This window comes from Limanda limanda, chromosome 12 (assembly GCF_963576545.1).
Source record: "Limanda limanda chromosome 12, fLimLim1.1, whole genome shotgun sequence".
In the NCBI taxonomy this organism is placed as follows: Eukaryota; Metazoa; Chordata; class Actinopteri; order Pleuronectiformes; family Pleuronectidae; genus Limanda; species Limanda limanda.
This window is the reverse complement of record NC_083647.1, coordinates 19,712,974-19,735,664: the sequence shown is the minus strand read 5'-3', so window position 1 is coordinate 19,735,664 and position 22,691 is coordinate 19,712,974. Positions and strand designations below refer to the sequence as shown.

General features: G+C 43.4%; 1 protein-coding gene across 1 annotated transcript in view; it reads right to left on the bottom strand.

The window, feature by feature from the left end:
* Positions 1-21,907, bottom strand: part of spred1 (sprouty related EVH1 domain containing 1) — a 31,830-nt gene extending 9,923 nt beyond the window's left edge. Inside the window, exons 1-4 of the mRNA XM_061082644.1 lie at positions 20,989-21,907; positions 9,146-9,410; positions 3,977-4,145; positions 247-293 (exon numbers count right to left, since the gene is read on the bottom strand). Coding sequence (XP_060938627.1) covers positions 247-293; positions 3,977-4,145; positions 9,146-9,410; positions 20,989-21,020 — 513 coding nt within the window. The 5' untranslated portion in view covers positions 21,021-21,907. The remainder of the gene's footprint in view (positions 1-246; positions 294-3,976; positions 4,146-9,145; positions 9,411-20,988) is intronic.
* Between the last annotated feature and the right edge of the window lie 784 nt (positions 21,908-22,691).

The following is a 22,691-nucleotide window of genomic DNA, read 5'->3' as shown; positions in this document are numbered from 1 at the left end:
TTTTTTTAATTGCTTAAAAACCCAAAGAGATTATCTCAGTGTAAAATGTTTGAACTTTGACCTTAAACCCAAATTAAACCAAGTCTGTTTCCTAGATTTGTGAATTTGATGTACTGTGAAAACCAAATTTAAAAAAGCCAACTACATTTATCTAAATGCTCCAAAACAGAGAACAATAAGACTCTCCGAAGAAAGCAAGAAAAACACACACACAACACATTTTCTTTATACTGAAATCTCACTCACCGGTAGCCCATCCTCAGGAATATCCCCTTCCCCAAACTGCCGACATCCTGGAAGACAGGGAGGAAAGGATTCAATTCATGTGTCCATAAAAAGCCTTGTTACAGTTAAATTAATGAACAACACACATTTACCCAGAACATACTGAGATGTAGCCTCAGGTTTTTGTGTACATTACAAAAAGGCACTAGCACTTTTAAGGTCATCGGGATCAAAACATTATGGAAAACCAGTCAAATAGAAACCTTCACTTTCTCGTACAAATGCTTGCAACCAGCAGGAAATAATCTATTTCACGCCTTAGCTACATTTTCGTGTAAATCAGATCAATTCATCAAAACTATTCCGACGTCAATAGATCCATCTCTTCTACAAAGCATGTTTGGGCCAATAGATTTACAACGCTGATTCTTGTCAGGGCAGGATAGGCCAAGACTTCTGCTTTCCTCTCACTGTGCATAATGGGGAAATGAAAGCTGCTTTGTGTCAGTGGGGCACGCAGAACTTAATGAAATATGCATGCCTAGAATAACGTAACCCCGACCTTGGCTAAAATGCCATGTGCCGTTTCCGCATCCGAAACACCTCGTCTGCTGATGCTGGAGCCGAAGCTTGTGTTTCAGGTATCATGCTGACCACGGCACAGCTTTTCATTACCACAGAGAATTAAACTGGTTCTGTGGACGGCGGAACCCAAGGAGAGACACTAATGTCACTGGTATGTCTTACACAAAATGCTGTTTTGTTAAATGCTTTTCTACTACTACAGCAAGATGCACATTTTCAAAAATTTTCAGTTAGAAATCAATTGTTTAATAGCCAAAATGGTATTCTCCCGAAACAAAAAATATTGGATAAATGTACTGTTGTTAATTTTAGTATTTTTTATAAGTGAAGTTCAGCTTGTGCAATCTGAACAGGATAGGCCTGTGCTAGTCTTGGATGTCAATGTATGCTTTCCAGGTTTTCACTGACTCAAATGATGAAGTACAAAAGCAAGATGGCAATAATGTCAATCAAACTATTCTGATACGAGTTAACCACCTAGGTTTATCTGTAACATGTTAGGCATAACTGTAATTTGTTTCGATCCTACATGGTATTCATGTTAATTTTTAAGTCTATAATAATATAATGATATAATATAGAATAACTTGAAATCACTGTCACCTCACATGCACTGATGGCCAGATTAAAAACGTCATCATACACAACTCCATTAAGAAAACAAACAGGGAAATAGATTTCAAGCAGCAGCCTGAAAACACTTAAGAGAAATATAAATGGTTGAGGTTAGGTTCTTAGCAATGTTGAACAAATCAGTGATTAAGCCATTTCCACTGAAATGAAGGGGAAACTGGAAACTGTTTGTACCTGGAGCATGGGGGGGGGGGGTCCTTTTGTGAAACTTAGGTTCACCTAATTATTAGCATCAGTGAGCCTGTCTGCATTCAGGGAGGAAATACAGCAGAACATGGTAATACTGTCTCTGCCCCAGAGAGGATGAGAGGAATTCACTGGGCTTGTGTTAGACAGTCTGTCCATCAGTGTGTCTGTCTATCTCTGAATCATACGGATAAAGGTGTGTGTGTGTGTGTGTGTGTGTGTGTGTGTGTGTGTGTGTGTGTGTGTGTGTGTCTGCATTGCTCCACTACTGAGAGAACACGGCTTCCTGCAGCACGACTCTGGCAGTGCTGGGCCGCGAAGCTGCCTGAGCCATGTGCCCGATGTTTCCATGGCAACAGAGGACTGCAAGACTGATACACACACACACATGCGCACGCACACACATAGGCAAAACATATTCTCTCTCTCTCTCTCTCTCTCTCTTGCTGCCTCTTCTCTCCCCACGCACATTCGCGCAGCAGTCCAGCAGCAGAGCGATGCAACAGGAATACAGAGGAACCTGGCTGCCTGGGCTGAGGAGAGGCATTACACAACACTGGCAGAATACAGAGGATGCCAGGAGAGAGAGGGGAGAACAGAGGGAGGAGAGGACAGCAGAGGTTGGGAGGGATAAAGAAGTGCAGGCACCGGGGAGACTGAGCTCACCATCACCTGCTGTAGCTGACGTGCACAGGAAAGAGTTGAAGCATGTACTAACAGAAAGAAACTAAACAGCCTCTGGGAGAGGTGAGGGGAATGTGTTTTCTTTACACTGGACAGCCACTGACAAGTTTAACTTTTTCCCCACAGTGCATCCTGTTACAGGAATGACAACTGAGACCAAAGTAATTTTTCATACATGTGTCAATTTCAGAATTGCCACATGTATCCTCTTTTCATCTTGAAATTTGTTATGTCCAGCCAACTGTCTGAAATCGTTACAACACAATGTGGAAAAAGTGACTTTCTGTCATTTTACTTTGAAAATTAGGACAATTATTTTCTGCCATTAAACTAATTGACCTCCATATGAAAGGTCACCCCGTCATTAATTCAGTTTTACATTTACAGTAATCCATTATTCTCTGTTTTCCTTTGAATTTCACAGAAAAAAAGACCATGTACGAGCCCAGCATCACACTTGTTGCCAATGATTACCTTTTACCTAGACTCTTCTGTGTGGACCTGCCCCCAGGAAGTTCAAATCTCCGATAATAGGTTGCGGCCAAGAAGCAACTGACGCCCAACAGTGATAAGCCTTTACGATATGTTCTGCTGTACCTCCTCTATGCTCCCCAGGGTTCCTGGGTCTAGAGAGTAATAGAGATTATAGCTCCTGAGCCAGCCGCTTGTGTAACATGCGGCTGGGTGGCAGATTGCTGAGCTGGCAATTCTCCTGCTAATTGGATGACTTTGCAACCTCCTCTGGCACGGTACTGAAAAATAATGCTTATCAGGACCAAACTTAAATCAGAGACTCAACTCCACTCAAGTGTAATATCTAGTTTAGCTTAAGATTGTGTATAAATGCCACGTTATACACAGCCAGACCAACCTGTTTTAAGACCAGCCTAGCCAGTCTTCAAACTTACTTCCAAGTCTGAGCAGCACAAAAGCCCAACCTGGTCCAGTTTCTTCCGACTACAGCTCTGGCCCTATCTCCTGTTGCCATCTATTCTACGTCTCAACTCCTGCCTCTCCCCTTCTTTCTGAGCCACCCTCCCATTCCATCCCATATCACCCACTACCTGGGCACAGGACCGCCCTGCCAGTCTCTACAGGAAGTGGAGCGTTTATCTGGGCAGCTGGCACTGATAAGATAAAGCAGGAGGGGTCATGCTTGGGTGACTGAGCAGGCAGCAGTGGGAGTGGGGGAGTCATCGACGCTAATCAACTCTATACATCTCTCCTAGAACAGATGCTAGGTCAGCCATTACGAGCTTGTGACAGACAGACAGGAATACAAGGCCGCAGACACCCGGCAACAGAATGCATACCACGTTCGCACACATACACCCGTATTACTTTACACGTATTGGATGGCAGCCAGCACACACAGAATAGTGCAACCTCTTAAGAGGGAATTCCAAACAACCCTGGTGTTTTGTTGGCGGTGTGAGAGGGTGAAAACGGAAGAGAGGGTAGAGAAAAGAAAATCTGTGGGCTACTCAGATTTTCTGATACGGAAACAACAGCAGATGCTGGTTGCTTGATTTTGTAGTTGAGGAGCGTTCCGCTGACTTGCTACTGACTTTGTTATCTGGTTCCTCTTGCTTTTAAAGTCCAGAAATTCACACATGCAGGCACCATAAACATTAGAACACACACACACACAGCGCACACACACCTTGGTTGATGTCCTCAATGGCCCGGCGTATGCCTCGGTCGAAGGCACGGGCGTCAGCAGGGCTCTGGAAGGTCAGTCCAAACTTCTTCTCGTTGATTCTCCAGTGGTGGAAGATGGGGTTGACCTTGTTGTATACAATGCCTTTCTGTAGGACACACTCCAGGACCACCTGGAAGCACACAGAAAAAGATGGGGAAACAAGCAAATTAGCACTAAATTAAAGATGGTCTCAAATAGGAAATAACAAAATGTACACTTTTGCTTTTTTGGAGTTACATTTGGTAAAGCTATAAGTTGAAACTGCATTATTCAAAGGTTGGATAAATGCTGATGAATCCCAGTGAGAAACACACATGTAAATCCCACGTATCTCATCTCATATCTCTTTTTATCTTGAAATTTGTTATGTCCAGCAAACTGTCTGAAATCGATACAACACAATGTGGAAAAAGTGACTTTCTGTCATTTTACATTTTAAATTATTATTCAAAGGTTGGATAAATGCTGATGAATCCCAGTGAGAAACACACATGTAAATCCCTTGTCTTGTTCCTCAGGCTAACCTGTTTAAATGTGTCACATTATTTCATTCCACTACAACATGGGTAAAAGGGAGAAACAGAGAGAGAGAGAGAGAGACTGAGAGGAGAGGCCTGCATCTGGAACTACACATCACATCAGAGCTTCGAAAACGAAAGGAAGAAAAAAAAATCACCATAAGCCCAATAATTTCACATACTTTTTGGGATAATTTGTAAAACACATTCTAAATGGTGGGGTTTTCATTACAGTTGATGATAAAGTTGGAGAGCAGCGGTGGTGGCAGCAGAGGAAGGGGGGGGGGGCCGTGAGTGTGTTTCGGAGCCAGGCAGCCCAAGTGTGTGGCAGAGAGAGACTGTGTTTCCAAAGCCTATTATTAATCAGGGCTACTGGGCCGCCTCCCGGCCTTCCTCTAGGCAGATTAAATGAAATGAGAGACAGCCATTACAGTCTTTGAGGTTTTTTTACCGACGTACACGAGAGGTGGCTTAATGGGGTGTGAATGTGTGAGCGAGCGTGCACACAGCGATCTGCGTGAGCTGGTGTGATGAAAAGCTCAATGACCCGAGCGCTACACTGTGCATCTTCGCAGCGCAAATGCCTTGTCAGAGGATAACGGTCGCAAACCAATACTCGATGGCTGAAAGCAGATGGCCCCCCCGCTCCCCCTGGATCGGGACAACAGTCGACGTGCACGCTTTGAGACGCGGATACGTGGCAGCTGTACGAGAGGATGAGGATATGTGATATGTGTGTGTCAGAGAGCGAGTGCACTGGTATATATTTCAGTCTGAATGTCTGCGTGAGAGTTGCTTTTTACACCCTTTTGATATGATTGTATCTGGATGCGGTGAGGATGTGCTTTCACAGCGTCTACCCTCTCGTGTCACTGTAACATACATGCCTCCCCAAGACAAGCAGGGGCAAGGGGTTAAGCCTGTGTGTTTACCCAGAGGCAGTGGATGAAGGGAGGGATGGATGGGAGGAGGATGGCGTGGAGTTTGGGGGGTAGGATGGGGTGAAGAGGTGGTGGTGGTGGTGGTGGTGGAGGTGGTGTTGGGTCCTCTGTGCCTCTGGGGCCGATTGTGGAGGCGAGACTGAACGGAGCCGGAGCAGGTAAGGTGAGCGCACAGCGAGGCCGACGGAGGAGGAAGTATCGCAGTTGCATGGAAGGACGATACTTAACACCGCATTCCACACTGTGCTCAGAGAAAAGAGAGGGGAGGAGCCACGCTGACAGAAACGGAACAGAGGCAGGGGAGATGTTAGAGGAGAAGAGGAGAGGGGACGGAGACAGACGGAGGTGAGACGTGCAGGGAGTAGTGAGCAGCTAGCGTGGGAGCAGAAATGGAGGAGAGATAGAGATTTACATGCATAGAAGAGAAGAGGTGGAAATCAGGCTGCACTGCCATTTTCTATCAGAACTCAAATTACAACCTTAAAGACAGTTTAATAAAAATGCTCGGAATAAAAGGATATAGGATCATCTTATTTGTCCCTTGCTCGATATTGGTTATATAATAATAATAATGATATTCAAGGATTGACTTTAAGTTTTGGGCTTGGTGAAACCGACAGACTTAAAGCGGATAAAGTGCATTTTACAAGCAAAAAAATAAGTCAATCAAATGATACAGTTAACAACTGTCTAGGTCCAGAGTGAGCCTGGTCCACAGTCACAGCTGTATCAATCACAGGGAGTCGCAGGCGCCGAACGACAGGAAACGAGGTGGAGTGGCAGAGAGCTTAGCCAGAGATTTGTCATAATCCGAGAGCCAGTATGGTTAGTAATCATTAACTAATTAGATCTGTAGTTTTTAAGAGTCGGCGGGAGAGAGTGAGAGAGAGCGAGAGCGAGACGGAGAGTGTGAGAGAGGGGAGGGGGCAAGGAGGAGAGTGATTGGTAGCTATATGGAGAGCCAGCTGAGTCATCACCAGCACACTCTGTGCCGCATCACTGCGCATATAGACACATCCCCTCCATTTCTCCTCTTCCGTCTCCCGTCTATCTGGCTCCACCTCTGTTTCCGGCTCTTTGACTACACCCACAGCTCCCTGATTCCTCTCAAATCTTATTCTCCCCAATCACCTCGTTTCTTGCAGATGAAATCGTGGATCTCTTTTCCTATTTTAAAAAAAATCTCCATCTTTGATCTGCTTTTCAACCAGCTCAGGTCTCTTTCAGGTGCGGGAGATGTCCCCATGCTTAGAAAATACATGTCTACACGGAACAGTGTTTCAATTTTCTGTGTATTACACAATAACAACTCTAACCAGACGCCCTTTCTAACACCACGAGCTTCTTCACTTTTGCCAGTCATCAACATCATTCATACAGAATGAATATGGTCTTTCGTTCTCGTCGGAAATCAAAACTCTGACGTTGCTGTTGTAAACAGTTGTGATAGCGCCCCGCATTTTTTCTGACTATAGCTAAAATGTTCCTTTGTGTTTGTGTTTGTGTCTGTTACTGTTGTTTTCTTGGGCTCTTCACTCCGCCTGTCTCTCCTGATGCCCTCAGACGTTTTGGTAGCGTCGTGGTTGACGCCAACACCCTGGCACTGGGTGGCATCCCGACAGACCTACATATGGCTGGGTGTTTGTTGTGGTGGCTGGGGGTAGACTCTGGCGATGATTGGGGAATATATTACCACATCCCAGAACAGTTGCCGGGGTCTCTGAGCCATGTCTATACCGTGTCTGAGTAAGAGCGCTGCCTTCACGCCCTTTCCCGTGCCACACACCCGCTTGGATAGCAACGCGCAAACACAAAAAAGCCATAAAAGACGAAACACACATAAAACATGTTTAGTCAAGGCAGATAAAAAGGTGATTTTGACGCCCTGCTCTAACAAGCCTCAAATGTTGGACCGTCAGGAGACAGTAGAATACAGTGCATCGTGGTGGCCTCCTCTGTCCCCTAGCATCTGACACAGAGACACACAAATACAGATTTACATTCTCATTACCGCAGACCAGGATTATTCCAGTGCATCTACTGGATCTTTTTTCACATCAACAGAATGACTGTGTGACATGTAGGTCATCAGTTTTACAGAATCTACAGCTAAAGCCATGAGGATTAGAAGCACCACAAGTAACATGATCCAGACCTCACGTTGATGGTGAAGAAGCAGAATGACCCAGCACTGCAGTTTGTGGTTAAGTTTGTTTCCGGTACAAGTTACCCAATGTACCAAAAACAATTAGCATTTTGAAGACTTTATGTCAATAGAGCTCCATATCCTCAACTGCAAGCTATGTTTACAATACTGCAGCTAATTTACGAGCCTTTTAAATCAATGCTAATATTTGCATTTCAACTTAATTCTATTTTGTTTACACAGCAACACATAACAACATTATCTTCAGACACTTCGCAGAATAAGGGCAAGACCGTTCAACATTACAGAGTGAAACCCAAGAGTTCCCACAATGAGCAAGCAGTGGGAAGGAAAAACAGGAAGACGCAGGTAGGGAAAGTCACCATCTTGTACTACGTTCCAAAACGATTGATGTTATTAGATGGAACATTGATTCAGTATTCTATAAACTTGTATGTTTCGTTGCTGCGCCCAAAGCAAAATAAAACTGATAGGAAAGATAGCAATGCAGCTGTAGCATGATAATGCTCACTTTGTTCTTCAAAAGCCTTTACATTAGAGCCATAAGGAATAGTCAATTAATCAATAAGAAGACTCACAGCGCTTGACAGACAATCAGATATGTTTATAACAAATTACTGCTTGGCTCGTTTTTTTAGCCAAATGCAAAAAATGTGTCCTTTCCAGATTCTCAAACGTCTTTTTTCGGCTTATATGATAATTTCGTCAAATTATTTGAGGTTTTTGAAAATGAGCATATTATCAATAATTGACTCAAATGCTACTGACTGCTATACAGTAAAATAAATGTTTTTAAAGCCAAGTCCTTCTTAAAAGGCTTTGTAGCTTAATGTGTCAGGTTACAACTAATACGATTACAGAGTGTAATACTAGCAGGTCTTAGCTTTACAATTAACTAGAGACTGCTTTACGGGTATTTGGGATTGTTTTGAGTAACCACAAACACAAGTTCTTGGGTTGACTTACTTCACATACAGAGACATTGCTTATAAAAAAAAAGGCAAATATTTGTGTACTTAAAGAAAACCCTGATGAGTGTGACTTTCCAGCCCCTATTCCATCCTTAAACTCGCTTGCAGACTCTTTGTTCGCTTCCCACATCCCTCATCCCACATTCTCCCCACTTGAGTAATCTGCCCTTCTCCCTGATGATGTCATCATGCATCACAGCATCATGCAGTTTGCTCCTATTTTCAGACACCTGCGCCATGGAGGAAAGCCAAACAACCACTTCCTGTGTGGGTGTGTATGTGTGCGTGTGTGTGTGTGTCAGTGAGACAGAGAGAGGGGTGTCTGGGAAAGGGGGGCTCGTGGTGATCTCATCCTAGAGAATAAATCGTGTCTGGTTCGTACACCTGAATGTGCACGAGTGGCAGAATGACCCAATAACGTAAAGATCAAAAGCATAACTCACTAGTTACATGTAGGGTAGGAAATGAATGTATGCAGTGTAGCTTACAAAGACACTATTCACATACAGGTTATGATCTAGATGTTCCCTTACCAATTTGTCTCTGAGCCTCTCGCCCCTGACGTGGAACTCCACAGCAGTCGGGCTGGGACTGGGGCTGGGACTTGGACTAGAACTGGGGCTACAGGAGCCGAGGTTGCTGCTGCTTCCTCCGCTGCTTGAACTGTGGGTGCTGCCGCTGTCCTCTGCCCGGCTGACCTTATACACAGTGACACAGCTAAGGCCTCCGCCCCCCAGGGGAAGCCACCCACCGTCATCCCGAGTCATGACCACTGCTCTCACACGCGCATAACTGTCACTGTGGAGGAAAAAGTGAGGAAGAGGAGGAGGGAGGGAGGTAAAAAAGGAAATGGGAAAAGCAAAGGTAAGGGTGGACATTAGTGATCATAAACAGTGGTACAAGCATCTAATATTTTTCAAACACGATCTTTCCTTGAGGTCTCTTGGGGGCCTTCACACAACATATCACCTAGATCACAAAAGCATTTCAACTATTCACTCTTCATCAAATACCAGCCTCCAACGTATTTTTGAACTGAAGCAAAAACAAGTTGGACTACAGTTTATGTAGCCTACACATATAACCGTCCGCCATTAATTACTGAGACTGTGTGGGTCTGCCACCGTTTAATCTGTCCTGCCTCAGTTTCATAATGACCTAAAAAGCTTTTTAGGCTTCTCATAATAAATACAAAATCTGTAGTGTTGTGCTGTTGTTTACTTGTAGAGCTGCACGCAGTGCATTAATTCTCTTAGTCTCTCCTTGCACTGTCATAGTCAGAATGGCAGTCCGGAGCATTGGTAGCCTAGTGGACCATCAAAAAATCCATAAAGTTTTTACCGTCCGGTGTGTGTTACTGTGACATGCACACAATTCTAAGCAGGCAGGAAGGACTCTGCATAACACCAGTGCTCTTTGTTTACCTGTCGTTCAGGTACATATCAAAATCAATCAAAACATCCCCATCCCACCCCGACCAGCTTCCACCAAAGATAGAATCCAATTCAAAGTAGACCACTGTCCACTTTGCAAAATAGTGAATTTGTTTTTACTCAACATTCAACACAAACGACATCATACTAGAACTACTCTGATGATTCTATGGGGAAATCTAAGCGGTGACAGAAGATGTAATAAGTAACAAGCAGGGACGCAACTAAACTAAAAATAGAATATGGGATCAGAAGCTCAACTTTGGATTTAATGTATTTTGGTTCTAGTTGCACATTTATCAGACTATTGGCTGGGTCTCCTGAAGTCTGAGGCCGTGGTGTATGTTTAACCTCAGCCAGAGGGTGAGTGACCATGTGGCCGAGTTTGGGCTCTGGTCTATGAGGATTTCCAACCTTTCCCTTAAAGTAGGTTGTTTTGAACTAGATGACCCATGACAATGGCTCCCTCTTACATCACCCTCTCTCTAGTCTGATCTCCCAGGATGCTAATGATGTTGGTTGTCTTGTCCCTCTCTCATGTCACCTACTACAGCTTGGAATTTTGGGGTAATGCATTGAAATGCAGCTACAATTGTAAATGATGGAAACCATGTACTCATAAGAAGGCAAATGTTTTTTTCCCCCCCAAATAAGGAATGAAAAGCAGGAGAAATTATTCAAGAAAGTTTCAAACGTTTATAGAAAGTTGATGTGATGCAGTGTGCACAAAAGAAGCATAGATTGTCAGATTTTTTGAGACATTCAAAGCGTTGTACAGAACCAAAATCACCCACTTTAACCTTAGGTAAATATATTTGAAGTGTTTAGGGGGCCTCTGTAAATTGCTGCAGAAAAAAAATTGGGATAACCCCTTCCAAACTACATGAGATTTGGATTTTCCTCCAAATCTAATAAGTCTGAACTAAAAAAAAACACATGCACCACACAATATCACAACTAAATGTTTTACTATGACACATTAACAAAAGGTGCCAAGTATAAATTACTGTATCGCAACTTATATTGATGGGTAATCATAGATCTGCACCTTATTACATTTCTTCCCATCTCCTGTGATTCTGTCCCTTCACTCAGAGTCAGATGTTTCCCTGATTAGATAACACAGACTGCATTGGGACACCGGAAATGACAAAGGTCAGGGTGTGCTGAGGGCAGCATTTTGCACAAACTCCTGGTAACATATTAAAGACTGAGTAAGATCTGAGAGCTGAAATAAACAGGCAATGTGAGTGAAGAGTGTGACTGCCGGATGTCTTCCTGTGGCACATTGCTCCCTGGCTAACATCCGAGTTCACCAATGAAGATGATATTACAAAGTCTGAATTGGTTTGTGAAAAAATATTAAATCTCTGACAGTGAACAAATTTGCAACAGTGACTGAGGGGAAGAAACAACATGAAATGTGATACAAAGTTAACTAGTAGCTCGTGCTCCAATAGCAGAATAGCTGCGTCCTCCTACTTACTGCTTCTCCTCTCTAAATCTTGCCTACTCAATGAGACCAACCTTTGCTCTCCTGCCTTCCACACCCTTGACAAACCTCAGTCTCCAGGTTATTGGTTAGTAATTTATCTAAGAGCCAGTGAGCATAAAATCTGAAGGAAATTGTTTCAAGGGAAAACTTTGATATCATGGCACCTGTTGATAGTTGAACAAAGTTCCCTCAAAAGTACATACGGGCAATATAAATATTGAAAAATAGTATATTTCTTTTATATACTGACTCTCACGTACTTGTAATATTGTAATCTGCAAAGAATAAAACAACGCCAGACCCACACAGTTAGCATTGGCATGTAAATATATTGCAGCATTTATTACTTAAAGCAATCAATCATTAAGTGGTAGAGACCAAACACCGAGTTAAAAGAAAAATAGCAGTCGTCCATCCAATACTAGCCCAGTAGCCATGAGCACAACTCTAAATGAATGATAACATTGCTCCATAACTACCTGATGTGTAAATAATAAGTTTGCTATTTCATGTAAAAGGGCAATGTTGACAATATTGTGTTAATGGTTTCTGTCCAAAAGTGTTATTTCAGGTTTAAATGAAAAGGTTTTTTTAATGACCATTGTTGTGGCAAGTAAGTAAATATGACGACTTGTCAATTACCAAGGAAAGAAATTCCATGCTATTTGTACTATATTCTTTACAGTTTAAAAGAAATTGTAAAATTCACAAAATGACCTATGAAAAGAATCACAAATAAATAGAAGAAGCAAGGAAAGAAAATAACAGAATAACTGCATCTCTAATTAACCGAAACGTATATCGCAATCATTGGTTCTCTTTCCTCATGCTGTCCTGAGCTTAGACAACAGTAACAGACCGTGGGAAACTGACAGAAAAACCCTAGCACCACTAACTTCCTCCTTGCAATCTCCAAGCAACAGCCTTTCTGGTTACACCTTATAACTATGCCACATAAGTAGTGCTTTCACTGACAAGAGAACCCCTGCAACTGCAGAAAAGTGCATTTTTGAGCAGTATAACAGGCAGTAAAAGAAGGAAATAGTGTTGCTGTTAGACCCTTGTATGGCCCCCAATAAAGGATGCCGGAGATGAGTGCAGGAGGGGCTGTCAGTCAGGCAGGGGTCCCTGGGGTGAACAGAAGGCAGGCGGTGGTGTCGCTCAGCCATGACCAGGGCACAATGACCAGGGCCTGACCCTTCAGACCTACCATCACACACATGCCAGCAACCATGACACTCTCAGAGAGGGGGGCTGGGTGCAAAGAGGAAGTTAAGTTGACTGTGTATACGTGCATTTTTGCATCTAGCTTAAAACAGAGTCACACTTGTTGTCAGAGGGAAAACTGATAATTACTCTCCTAAATGGTCAATAATTGAAAACCACAACATGCAGACCAACAACTAAACTCAACCGAGAACAAACAAGTGTGCTAGCTCCAATTAACACACAAAATCATTACAACAGGGGAATGAAAATGCTCCATCCGCTCCTCTTCTTCCATAAAAATCTATACTTTACTTCACTAAAAACAGTGCTCCAAAAGGAGATTCAAGTGCAACCTGCTGCAAACCACACAAACACACACACTGTTCAGAGTGGGATGGTGGAGACAAAGGCTGGACTCAACATCCCTTGCTGGGAGCACACAGTCGACTGGACACACAATTGAGAGCGGAAGCAGATCAGCTGGCCTGGGCCTGTGAGCAGGGGAGAGAAAGGGGGAGGAGGAGGAGGGAGAGATAAAGAGAAAGGAACCCCCCATTCCAAATTATTCCAAGTTATTCTGCTGGATGACTGACTTCATTTCCGACTAAAAGCAGGAGAGAAAAACAGGGGGAGGGTTGAGAGTGTAACAGAGGACGGCGGGGGGAGGAGGAGGTGGCTGTGGATGGGAACAGGGTGGAGACCAAGGTGACGGTCAACAGCTCTCACCCGCATTTGAATATGGCCTCCACAAAAACTATTTCCATAGACTAGTACGGCATAAAAAGTATCTTAACATTTCAAACATGTGACAGCAAAGAGTGGACAAAACACCATGAAATCATGGTGTCATGTTAGAATGTAGCTTCAACTTTGAATGAATTGTACGAAGCCACGACATGATGGGGGAGCACGTGCAGATCAGGCAGGCCTAGGCCTCAAGGCCGGCTGCTCCAGTGTGTGTTGGAGAAGGGGGATCCTGGGACAACCATTTCTTAAGTGGACAAAGTGGCTGTTTGTCTGCTGCTGCGGCCCATGGCTCACTGGGCTCCAACATGCCATCATGCTCTGCTCCTGTCTCAGCCTTGGGCTTCCCTTAGAGGAGAGGAATGGATGGGAGGGAAGGGGTGTTTTTGGGGAGGCTTGAAAGAAAGACAGGAGAGGGAGAAGAAGGAAAGGAGGAGAAGGAAGAGGAGGAGAGGAGAGAAAGGATGTGGCCTGAGCCCTGGGTGCTCGCCAAGTCACCCTCCCTTTCCTCCGCTCCGTCTCCCTCCTCTACCCAACCCCTCCTCGGCTGCCTCTCTCTACACAATGGCCGCTTCTCTGCTGAAATTTCACGTTATTGGATCCCGGGCCTGGAGTTTTGTCCTCCCACAATGTCCAGGCAGCGGAGCATGCTGCAGGGGAGACACACTCTGCAAGCTAAAAGCTGGAAAACCATTCCTCCTTTCATTAGCATCAGAAAAGGGGAGAAAAGTCCCCCCCTACCTCTTTTTTCCATCGGTCTTTTTCCTCCCCATCTCTACCCTGTATCAAAACTGGAGGAAGGCTGTCAAGCTCGGTCAAGCTCCACTAGACCACTTTGGCAGGACTTTTGACAGGGGAATCATTAAAATATCATTGGGAAAATAAACACAAGCTACTTATCCCAATCCGATTCTATAGATTATCCTCCAGAAGGAAGGCAATCACAAGGAAAGCAGAGTGGGGAATGGAAGACGGTGTGAAAAGCCACACTGGGTGTGACTCATTCGCTTTGCTTACTAAAATGTGCGGTTATATTCAACACCTGATCTCATAGAAAGTATATGATACTTTCACATTTCCTTTACAAGGATTTAGATAATACAACTCCTGGTATATTTAATGTAGATTGACTTGCCTAAAGATCTACACGAGTCCAATGCTTTTACAGATGATGAAACTAAAGATCAAACATTGTAAAAAATATTCATAAAAATGTAATCTGCTAAAATATTCCAGTCTAGAAACAAAATAGGCTAACAAACAGTAACTTGGAGCTAAGAGGATACAGTTGTGCAGTTTCCTTCCCATGCGATCACGCCTCATTGAAGAAATAAATAACATGCAATCTGGGACTCCACCATCGATTCCAACAGTGCATCTAATCTGAACGGTGGAGACTAGCTTGCCAATTAGCCACGGTTCAAAGCCCCTAAATAACCAGTGGCAAACTCAAGAGCACTGACATACCCAAAACAAACACCAATATGACCTAACATGGATGCGGTGCAAATTATGACATAGCACCAGAACAAGACGCTTTTGAAAGGCCTGTCTGTTAGCCATTAAAAAGAAAAAAACAGAACCAATAATGGGACAATGCCTAAAGAAAGACGAAGCCAGCATCACAAGCCTGCTACATTAGATGCAGTGAAAACTAATACGCTGGCTATAGAAAGAGAAGTGAAAGAGAAATTTGCCCTATCTCCTCTCAACACCTCAGGCTGCTGGTGAGTCATCGCCCTCACAAGAACATTCAGCTTAGATACCAACTGACTCAGGAAAAAAAAAAAAACAGAACAAGCCTACTCTGCTGCTGCACCACGCAGCGAATCTACAAATTTACCACCATCCTTTCACAGAAATACCATCTAATGTGACGACAAATTAACTGATCATAGTCACTTCTGGTAGCATCCGTCACAGATCGCAGTTAGTGGGTCAAATTTGCCGGTGGCGCGAATCAAAGACAGACCTAAATCAGTAAATTAATGACAAAACTGCTCATTCAGACACGGCTTCTAACATTCATTTTCTAACCAACCCCTCTATTACTGGCTTGGGCCTGCAACCCCAACAACAATGTTCTAGGTGCCGCTGGGCTGTGGCACTATAAATCATAAGAGTCCCATATGTGTATCAAATGCCAGTAAACTATTCTCAAGCATCAATCACAGCGACATATTGAGATGATCTTAATTTCAACCGCAAGCATTTGGAAAATTAAAACCTTTTGCTTGCCATTACCAAAAAAATAAAAAGGAACCACACATTTCGACTGCTGCGGTGTCTCTGGTCGGCTTTGATGCAGGAGTAGTCCCCAGGGACCCGGGACTCGACTTGTTATAGTAACTCTGAGACCAAGGGGGGAAACAGGAAGCTGAGGGGACAAGGCAGCGCTCTTGCTGTGGGAGAAACTATCAATTCACCTCAGGAGAAACTCAGGGAGGACAAACCACCAAACCATGATGAAGGCCCGTGGATGTGGAGAAACAGCTCAGAGAGAATGTAAACCATCACAGCGTGCCCTGTTGTTCGGGGATAACATACTATTATCATCATCGCTATTACTATAAACATTAGAAACCAACCTATGAGACCATCTTGAAAATCAATTACAATCATATTCAAGTAGCTTTCAATTGAACCTCTAGGAATTAGAGGAATAAAGAGACGCTTTCATCAACCAATACAAGCCTGTTCTTAGTTCTAAATATATCCACTAGATAGGACAGAATCTGATCAAACATTTACTGAGAAGACAAAAATACATTTTCTTACAGGCCTCCAATTTAAACCTATTTGAAAATGTGACACATTTGATGATATAAAGCTATGTTTGCTTAAATTCCCTCATTCTAGAATGCAGGCCGATCTCTCCCCGAAACACATACACACACCAAATGTTCCCAGTGAAATAAACACACAAGCATGTGCACGGACGCACACACAGAAACCCCTTCCTGTTTTCAAAGTGTTTGGAAACTCAATCAAAGACACAAGGTTTAGGATTTACATCTGTGCCCTTTTATGTCTGTGGCCTTGCAGGAAAGAACCATCTCAGCCCAGCTGCAGCAAAGAGCTCACAACAAGGCCCAGCCTTCATGCTCCCACATGCAGCACAACTGAAAACAATATCCATAATTCAGACACTTAGTGCTAAAAGCACTTCTTAGAGGTATTGAGATATGGTCTGTGAACATCAGAGGCCCTCCTAGACAATGATATAAAGACATGCCCTGCTATCTGGATGTTGTGACGAAGATACAAAAAAGATCAGTGAGTTGTTTTTGTGCAGGCTAGTGGAGATTACAACAACACCAAGTCTTTGTCTTGAAAATTGGTTTAAAATACTCAACATACACTGCTGACATTTACGCCAGTTTATGCATGCTCCTAAAATACTTGAAGAGGAAATGAAAATTATAAGAGGGAAGTGGCACGGGTTTAAAATACACAGAATCCAGACCCAAATCTGGCCATGGGATTGGAACAGTCCACCACTATACAAGGCCTGCTCAGTTTGTTGGCTTGTCTCAGTTACAGACAGTCCAAGCCCTCTGGTAATACAGAGGATCATTGTCATTAATCAGACTAACAATAAGACAGCTTCTAATAGAATCTGAAGACATTGGGGCATAAATATTCAGAATGCAAAATAATTTTTAGTATTATATAACCGTCAGCTTAATAAATAAATGTGACACAGAAAGAAATTTCAAGTGAATACACACTAAATGTGTGCCTAGCAACCCATAATGCTAGCAACCCATAAAGTGAAATGCTGTTACACGTGTCCTTAAGTGTATTGTCAAATAACACACTTTATTAGCCTCTTTAAAACCACTGAAGTCACAAGCATCACTTCCCTAAAAGAGTACAGAGGCCAAACCAAATGTTTTTTTCAGCTCAGCAGACTTTATCAAGGGTTAGATGTGTGTATAGCTTAGACTTGGCCAGCTAGTAAAGCTAAGTGTTCATGGAGGTCACAGCGAACAACTGGCAGCAACCCCAAATAATACAATCTATAAAAAGGTCCAGGAAATTATTTAGCTTAACATAAGGGCCACAGGATATAGGCAATTAACTAGGCTATAAAGCACTAGCCCTAACAGCTGAAGTAGCTGTCTCCCTTTGTCGTTTTAGGACATGATGGGGGCTGTTTGGGAGGAATGTGTTTGGAAAGCTCTCCAACAGGAATGGGAGTGTGAAACAGCCCTCAGGTGATAAGATCACGACACCCGCATTGGCAGATAAAACGCTGAGCTGTCAAATCAATCACACAGATAGGAAGAGGACACAGAAGAGAGAGAGAGGAATCACTGAGGATCACCTGACCGGCAACAGAGAATACCACAGAACTGCAGGAATCTAAAACAATGAGGCCGTGCCCTGTGCATGTTCACTGGAGTATAGAGGCAACTGACCTTCACTGATAAAAGTGGATGAGGGTCCGAATAATCTTTGCAAAACCAGTATGCAGGCACACAAAGACTTAAATATAAAAGAACATGTTTGATGATTATTTTCTTAGAGTAAACATTGGGGAATCGCTATTTGTCCAACAAAAGCCTATTCACTTTTTTTTTAAAAAGGTAAACTAATTCAGAAATGAGAAACATGCCATTCTAGCAAGGAGACATCATCGTAACAGCCTGTATTCCACGACTACATAACAACAATTAGGTCCATGTCTGTGTATATATTCTGTTAGTTTTTATGCCATTTTAGTTTCGTGTAATTCATTTATATCATTTTGAATTGATTTGTTTCTTAACATCAGGAAGAATATATAAGATAATTTGGTCAACTTTTTGTAACTGAGTGAAACGTGGCGTTAATCCCAGTGCCAAGTCATAAAGTGAGAAAAATATAAATCTATTGTTGTATTCCACGACTACATAAAAACAGTAACGACAACACACGGACAAAAGACACTACAGGCCACTGCCTTGGATGAAATAAATATGGGAGATAAACGTGACATTCAGAGACAAGCTGCTAACTTCGTGAATCTCTCACTTCTTCCAATATGACCATAGCTCTTATTAGCAACATGTACATTAGCCTCATAACACGCCACACTCTCCGGTCCACGCCAGCGTACAAACCAAATTCTGACGAGGCTTCATGCGCCTTCTTGTCATCTCAGCCTTGTGACCGTAGCTGCACCAAGGCCAAGTAACATGTTCTCAGCAAAGGGTGTGCTGCGTGTACACCAGTTTGGCTTACCACCCATCATTCAGACAAAACCACACCGGGACTATCTCTTCACACGTTTCATGGGGGTTTGAATCTAAATGATGTTTACAGTGCAGGCTACACACGTTTGTTAAATCAAGCTTGTAGAGTGAAGCATAAAGTCAAAACGTAAACAGGATTTAAACAAAAATAAATCCGTCTATTAAAGAAAGATTGAAGTTTATTGCATCAATGGAAGAAAACAGCATGTGTTACTGAGAAGAAAATCTCGATCATTATCCCTGATGCTGAGAAATTACACAAAACCAAAAACTAGGTTGTTTACGTCATTAGAAATGGTTTATTAAGGAGATTATCTTCAGCATTCTACTCGCTCCATTACCATGAACCGTATAACAAACCAGAAAGGAGGTGGAAAGGAATCCCAGCAACAATGTTTGGATCACAACCTTAGCTGCTATTATCGTAGCTTACACACCAGTGATGATCTGTAGCCTGTAGCAGCGGCTCCCAAAGCAAGGCCTGGAGAAACCCCTAATCCTCAGAGGGGTCAAATTATATTTACGAATGATTTGATCTTAATGTGCCACAGTGAGAAAAGCTGCTTAGATCACTCAAATCAGAGGTGTCTCCCCTCCAGCTATAGCATCAAACACGCTAGGTTATTACACAACTAAAAACGTAATCATGCAACAAACGACAAAGAACGGCTCAGATGAACATCCCTAAAACATGTGTAATAGACAACAAGTGCTTGTGTTGTTAGCGATGGAGGAAAAAGCGAGGAAAAGGAACTCAGTTTTATGTGTTACATAAAAAACAGAAGTGTAGTTCAAGGACAAAGCCTCTGTATATTAAATCAATCAACCTCATAAAATAAAAAAGGGACCAGATTGATGGGATGGGGGGGAAACAGGGGGTTTGTTTCCAGCATTAAAACCATGACACTGTAAATGGCCCGAGAAAGGGCATATGACTTCCTCTGTGACAAATACATTATGGAACATGCTGCAGCCGCTTACATAAAAAAAAAAATAAATAAATAAAGACAGGATGATGAAGAAGAGGAAGAAGAGGACGAGCTGTGGTGTTTACATGTGACGCCTAGTGCAGGAAACGCATTGTGTGCTCGCCGGTGCAATGCGAACCAGTGTACAGTGCTGTGAATGGGCAAGGCAGGTACTTTATGAATGGAGGGGGATCACGTGACCGCAGCACCTCCCGAAGCAGATATTTCTCACTGACTGTCAACAAGCGCACACAAGGGATCGGCCCATTGAAACAACACACACACACACACAGAGACACACAAAACACACGACTCGAAATGGGCGCGACGTGCACAAACACAAGCCTCGTACACGGATTAAAAAAAAAAGGAATAATAATAATAATAATCGACATCCGAGGATTGTGTGGAGTCGATGACGCCTTTTTTTTTAAAGCCATTTTTTTTTTTTTTTATGAATGGAGATTGTGATATGTAAATGAGTGTGATTGAGAAAAAAAAATGGCATCTTCAGCTTCTCAACCCCGCGACCAGCTCGATGGGATTTTTTTTAATTTATCTCTTTTTACTAAAAAATATTAAAATACAGAAACAAGGGTGTGCAGGATTTTTTTTTTTTAAATCGATCGTCATTTTTCTGGAATCATGGCGGACTACAGTTTAACACAAACACACACACATGTAGGCTGTCAATACAACGCTGTGTGATCCCGAGCTGATTTGTTAGGTTAGGTTTAATCCTTGTTGTGTATTTGATCACGAATAAAACAATCTATATAACAACTATCACAATAACTGCAGCCATACAAATGGTGTATATTTCCCAGTTAACCAAAAATAATACATAGGTTATCATTAAATCAACTAAAATACAGTGTTGTTATAATTAATTCCTGTAGCATACATGCTTTATAGATGCATTATAAACGCGATAATATCACAAAATGAGACATTATTTAACAACAGGCCTGTGTCAGTGCTTGACACCCACTGCTCTTCATAAACTCACATTATAATCCATAATAATATCTTTCTATGAGCCAACAAACACATATTATTCCTGGTGGTTTAGAACCCAGTGGACGTGAGGGGACGAGGCAGCAGTGGAAATGTCACTGGGAGCCGTACTGGTGCTGCTGGTGCTGGTGGTAGCATTGTGCCCACCGAGTACAGCGTGTGTTACACAGATACAAACACACACACATCCACGGTGGTGCTTTACTGGGAGCTGCATGTGTGTGTCTCTGTGTGTGTGGACGGAGACACAAAGTATTAAAAGACACTCACTCGTTGTTTGGATTTGTTGAATCTTCACTCATTTTTTTCCTCACGGAGATCCAAGTCCTAGCAATAGCATCGACGGCGCAGTGACGGCGGGACAGAACACCTCGAGTATCACCATCTTCCTCCGCCTGTGCAAATCACTCGCTTCAGCCCGGGTGGTGGTGGAGGACACCGGGGGACGAGCGATGGGGCATTGCCCGGATAAAAGCGTCCCTGGCGCGGGGAGGGAGAGAGAGAGAGAGGGGAGGAAGAGGGGCTGGTGGTGGTGGTGGAGGTGGAGGGTGGGTGTGGGGGGTATAGCCTCCAGAGAGAGGAGCTAGCTTAGCGTTAGCCTCGCTGCGCTGGAACTAACGTTAAATCGCCAGGAGGAATGACAACCGCTGATTCATCTCGTCCTCCCTGGAAGTAGAATCCCACCACAACAAATGGGCCGTGGGCACCATCATCCTCTCCGGGGCCGAATCGCAGATCTCACCCCCCTCTCTCCGCAACCACACACACACACTCACTCACACACTCACAGACACACACACCACAAAAAAAATAAAATAATGCGCATAGATCCTCTAGAAAACGAAGGGACAGGCTGTGGTGGTCGGCAGGTTATTTATGGCGAGCATCCATTCGCCAACTTCAGGTCCAGGACAACACTTGTAGGAGGAGGTGGAGGAGGAAGGAGGAGGGAGGAGGAGGTGGAGGAGGAGGAGGAGAAAAAAAAAAGCGCTGTGCGGCGTTGCTCCGTCAACGTGTCCGAGGAATCTGCGGTAAAGGCATCCGAGGAGCCGCCGGGAGACAGAGGACACAAAGGACACAAGTCCCACCCTCCCGAACCGCTGTGTGTGCCGGGGGCCGGGGCCGAGAGACGGGGGAGGACGTCCCGGTGCTTGAGTCTCCTGGAGAAGTTGGTGGACATCTGCTTTAATCGAACTCCATTTTCAACTCAGAGGAGGAGGAGGAGGGAGGAGGAGGAGGGGTGTGTGTGTGTGAGTGGGTAAGGGGGGGTGAAACATCGGAAAACTGGGCGGATGTGTCGACCCTCGCTTTGAGAAAATTAGATCCTTCCGCGACGTAGTAAAAACACACACACACACACACACACAACACACACACACGTATACACACAAACGTCGCGATTTGTCACAACATGTTTGGAGAATTAAACGCGTCGTTTTGCGGGAAGTCGCGTTTCCCTCATGGCCCCGCTTGCGTGAGATGTGCTTCCGCCTCCCGAAGTCGAGCCAAAGTAGTCCCCGCACTTCCCAGAAGAAGTTTCCCTTCAATCACGCATTGATACACGAGGGAAGCGTCTGTGTGATAGCATGCGAAGTAGAACATAATCTGGAGGAAGGACTTGGCCTGACACACACACACACACACACACGAACACACACTAACACACAGTAACACACAGTAACACACACTCACACACAGATCGGCCATTAACACATTCTGTTGCGTTTCTTTCATTAAGTGTATTTTTTACCGCCCACGAAACACTTTATAAAAAAATCCTGACATGAAACTGCGTGAAATGTACAAATGGAATTACATCAGATCCTATTCATGATTAATGCAGCTGAAACCAAGTAGTATTATTAGTATAGAAAATTATTATTATTATGATTATTATTAATTTTATTATTATTATTCAGGCAAGTAAGAATGGGAATTGAAAGCAAAAAAATGCAATTATTCAAATAAAATGA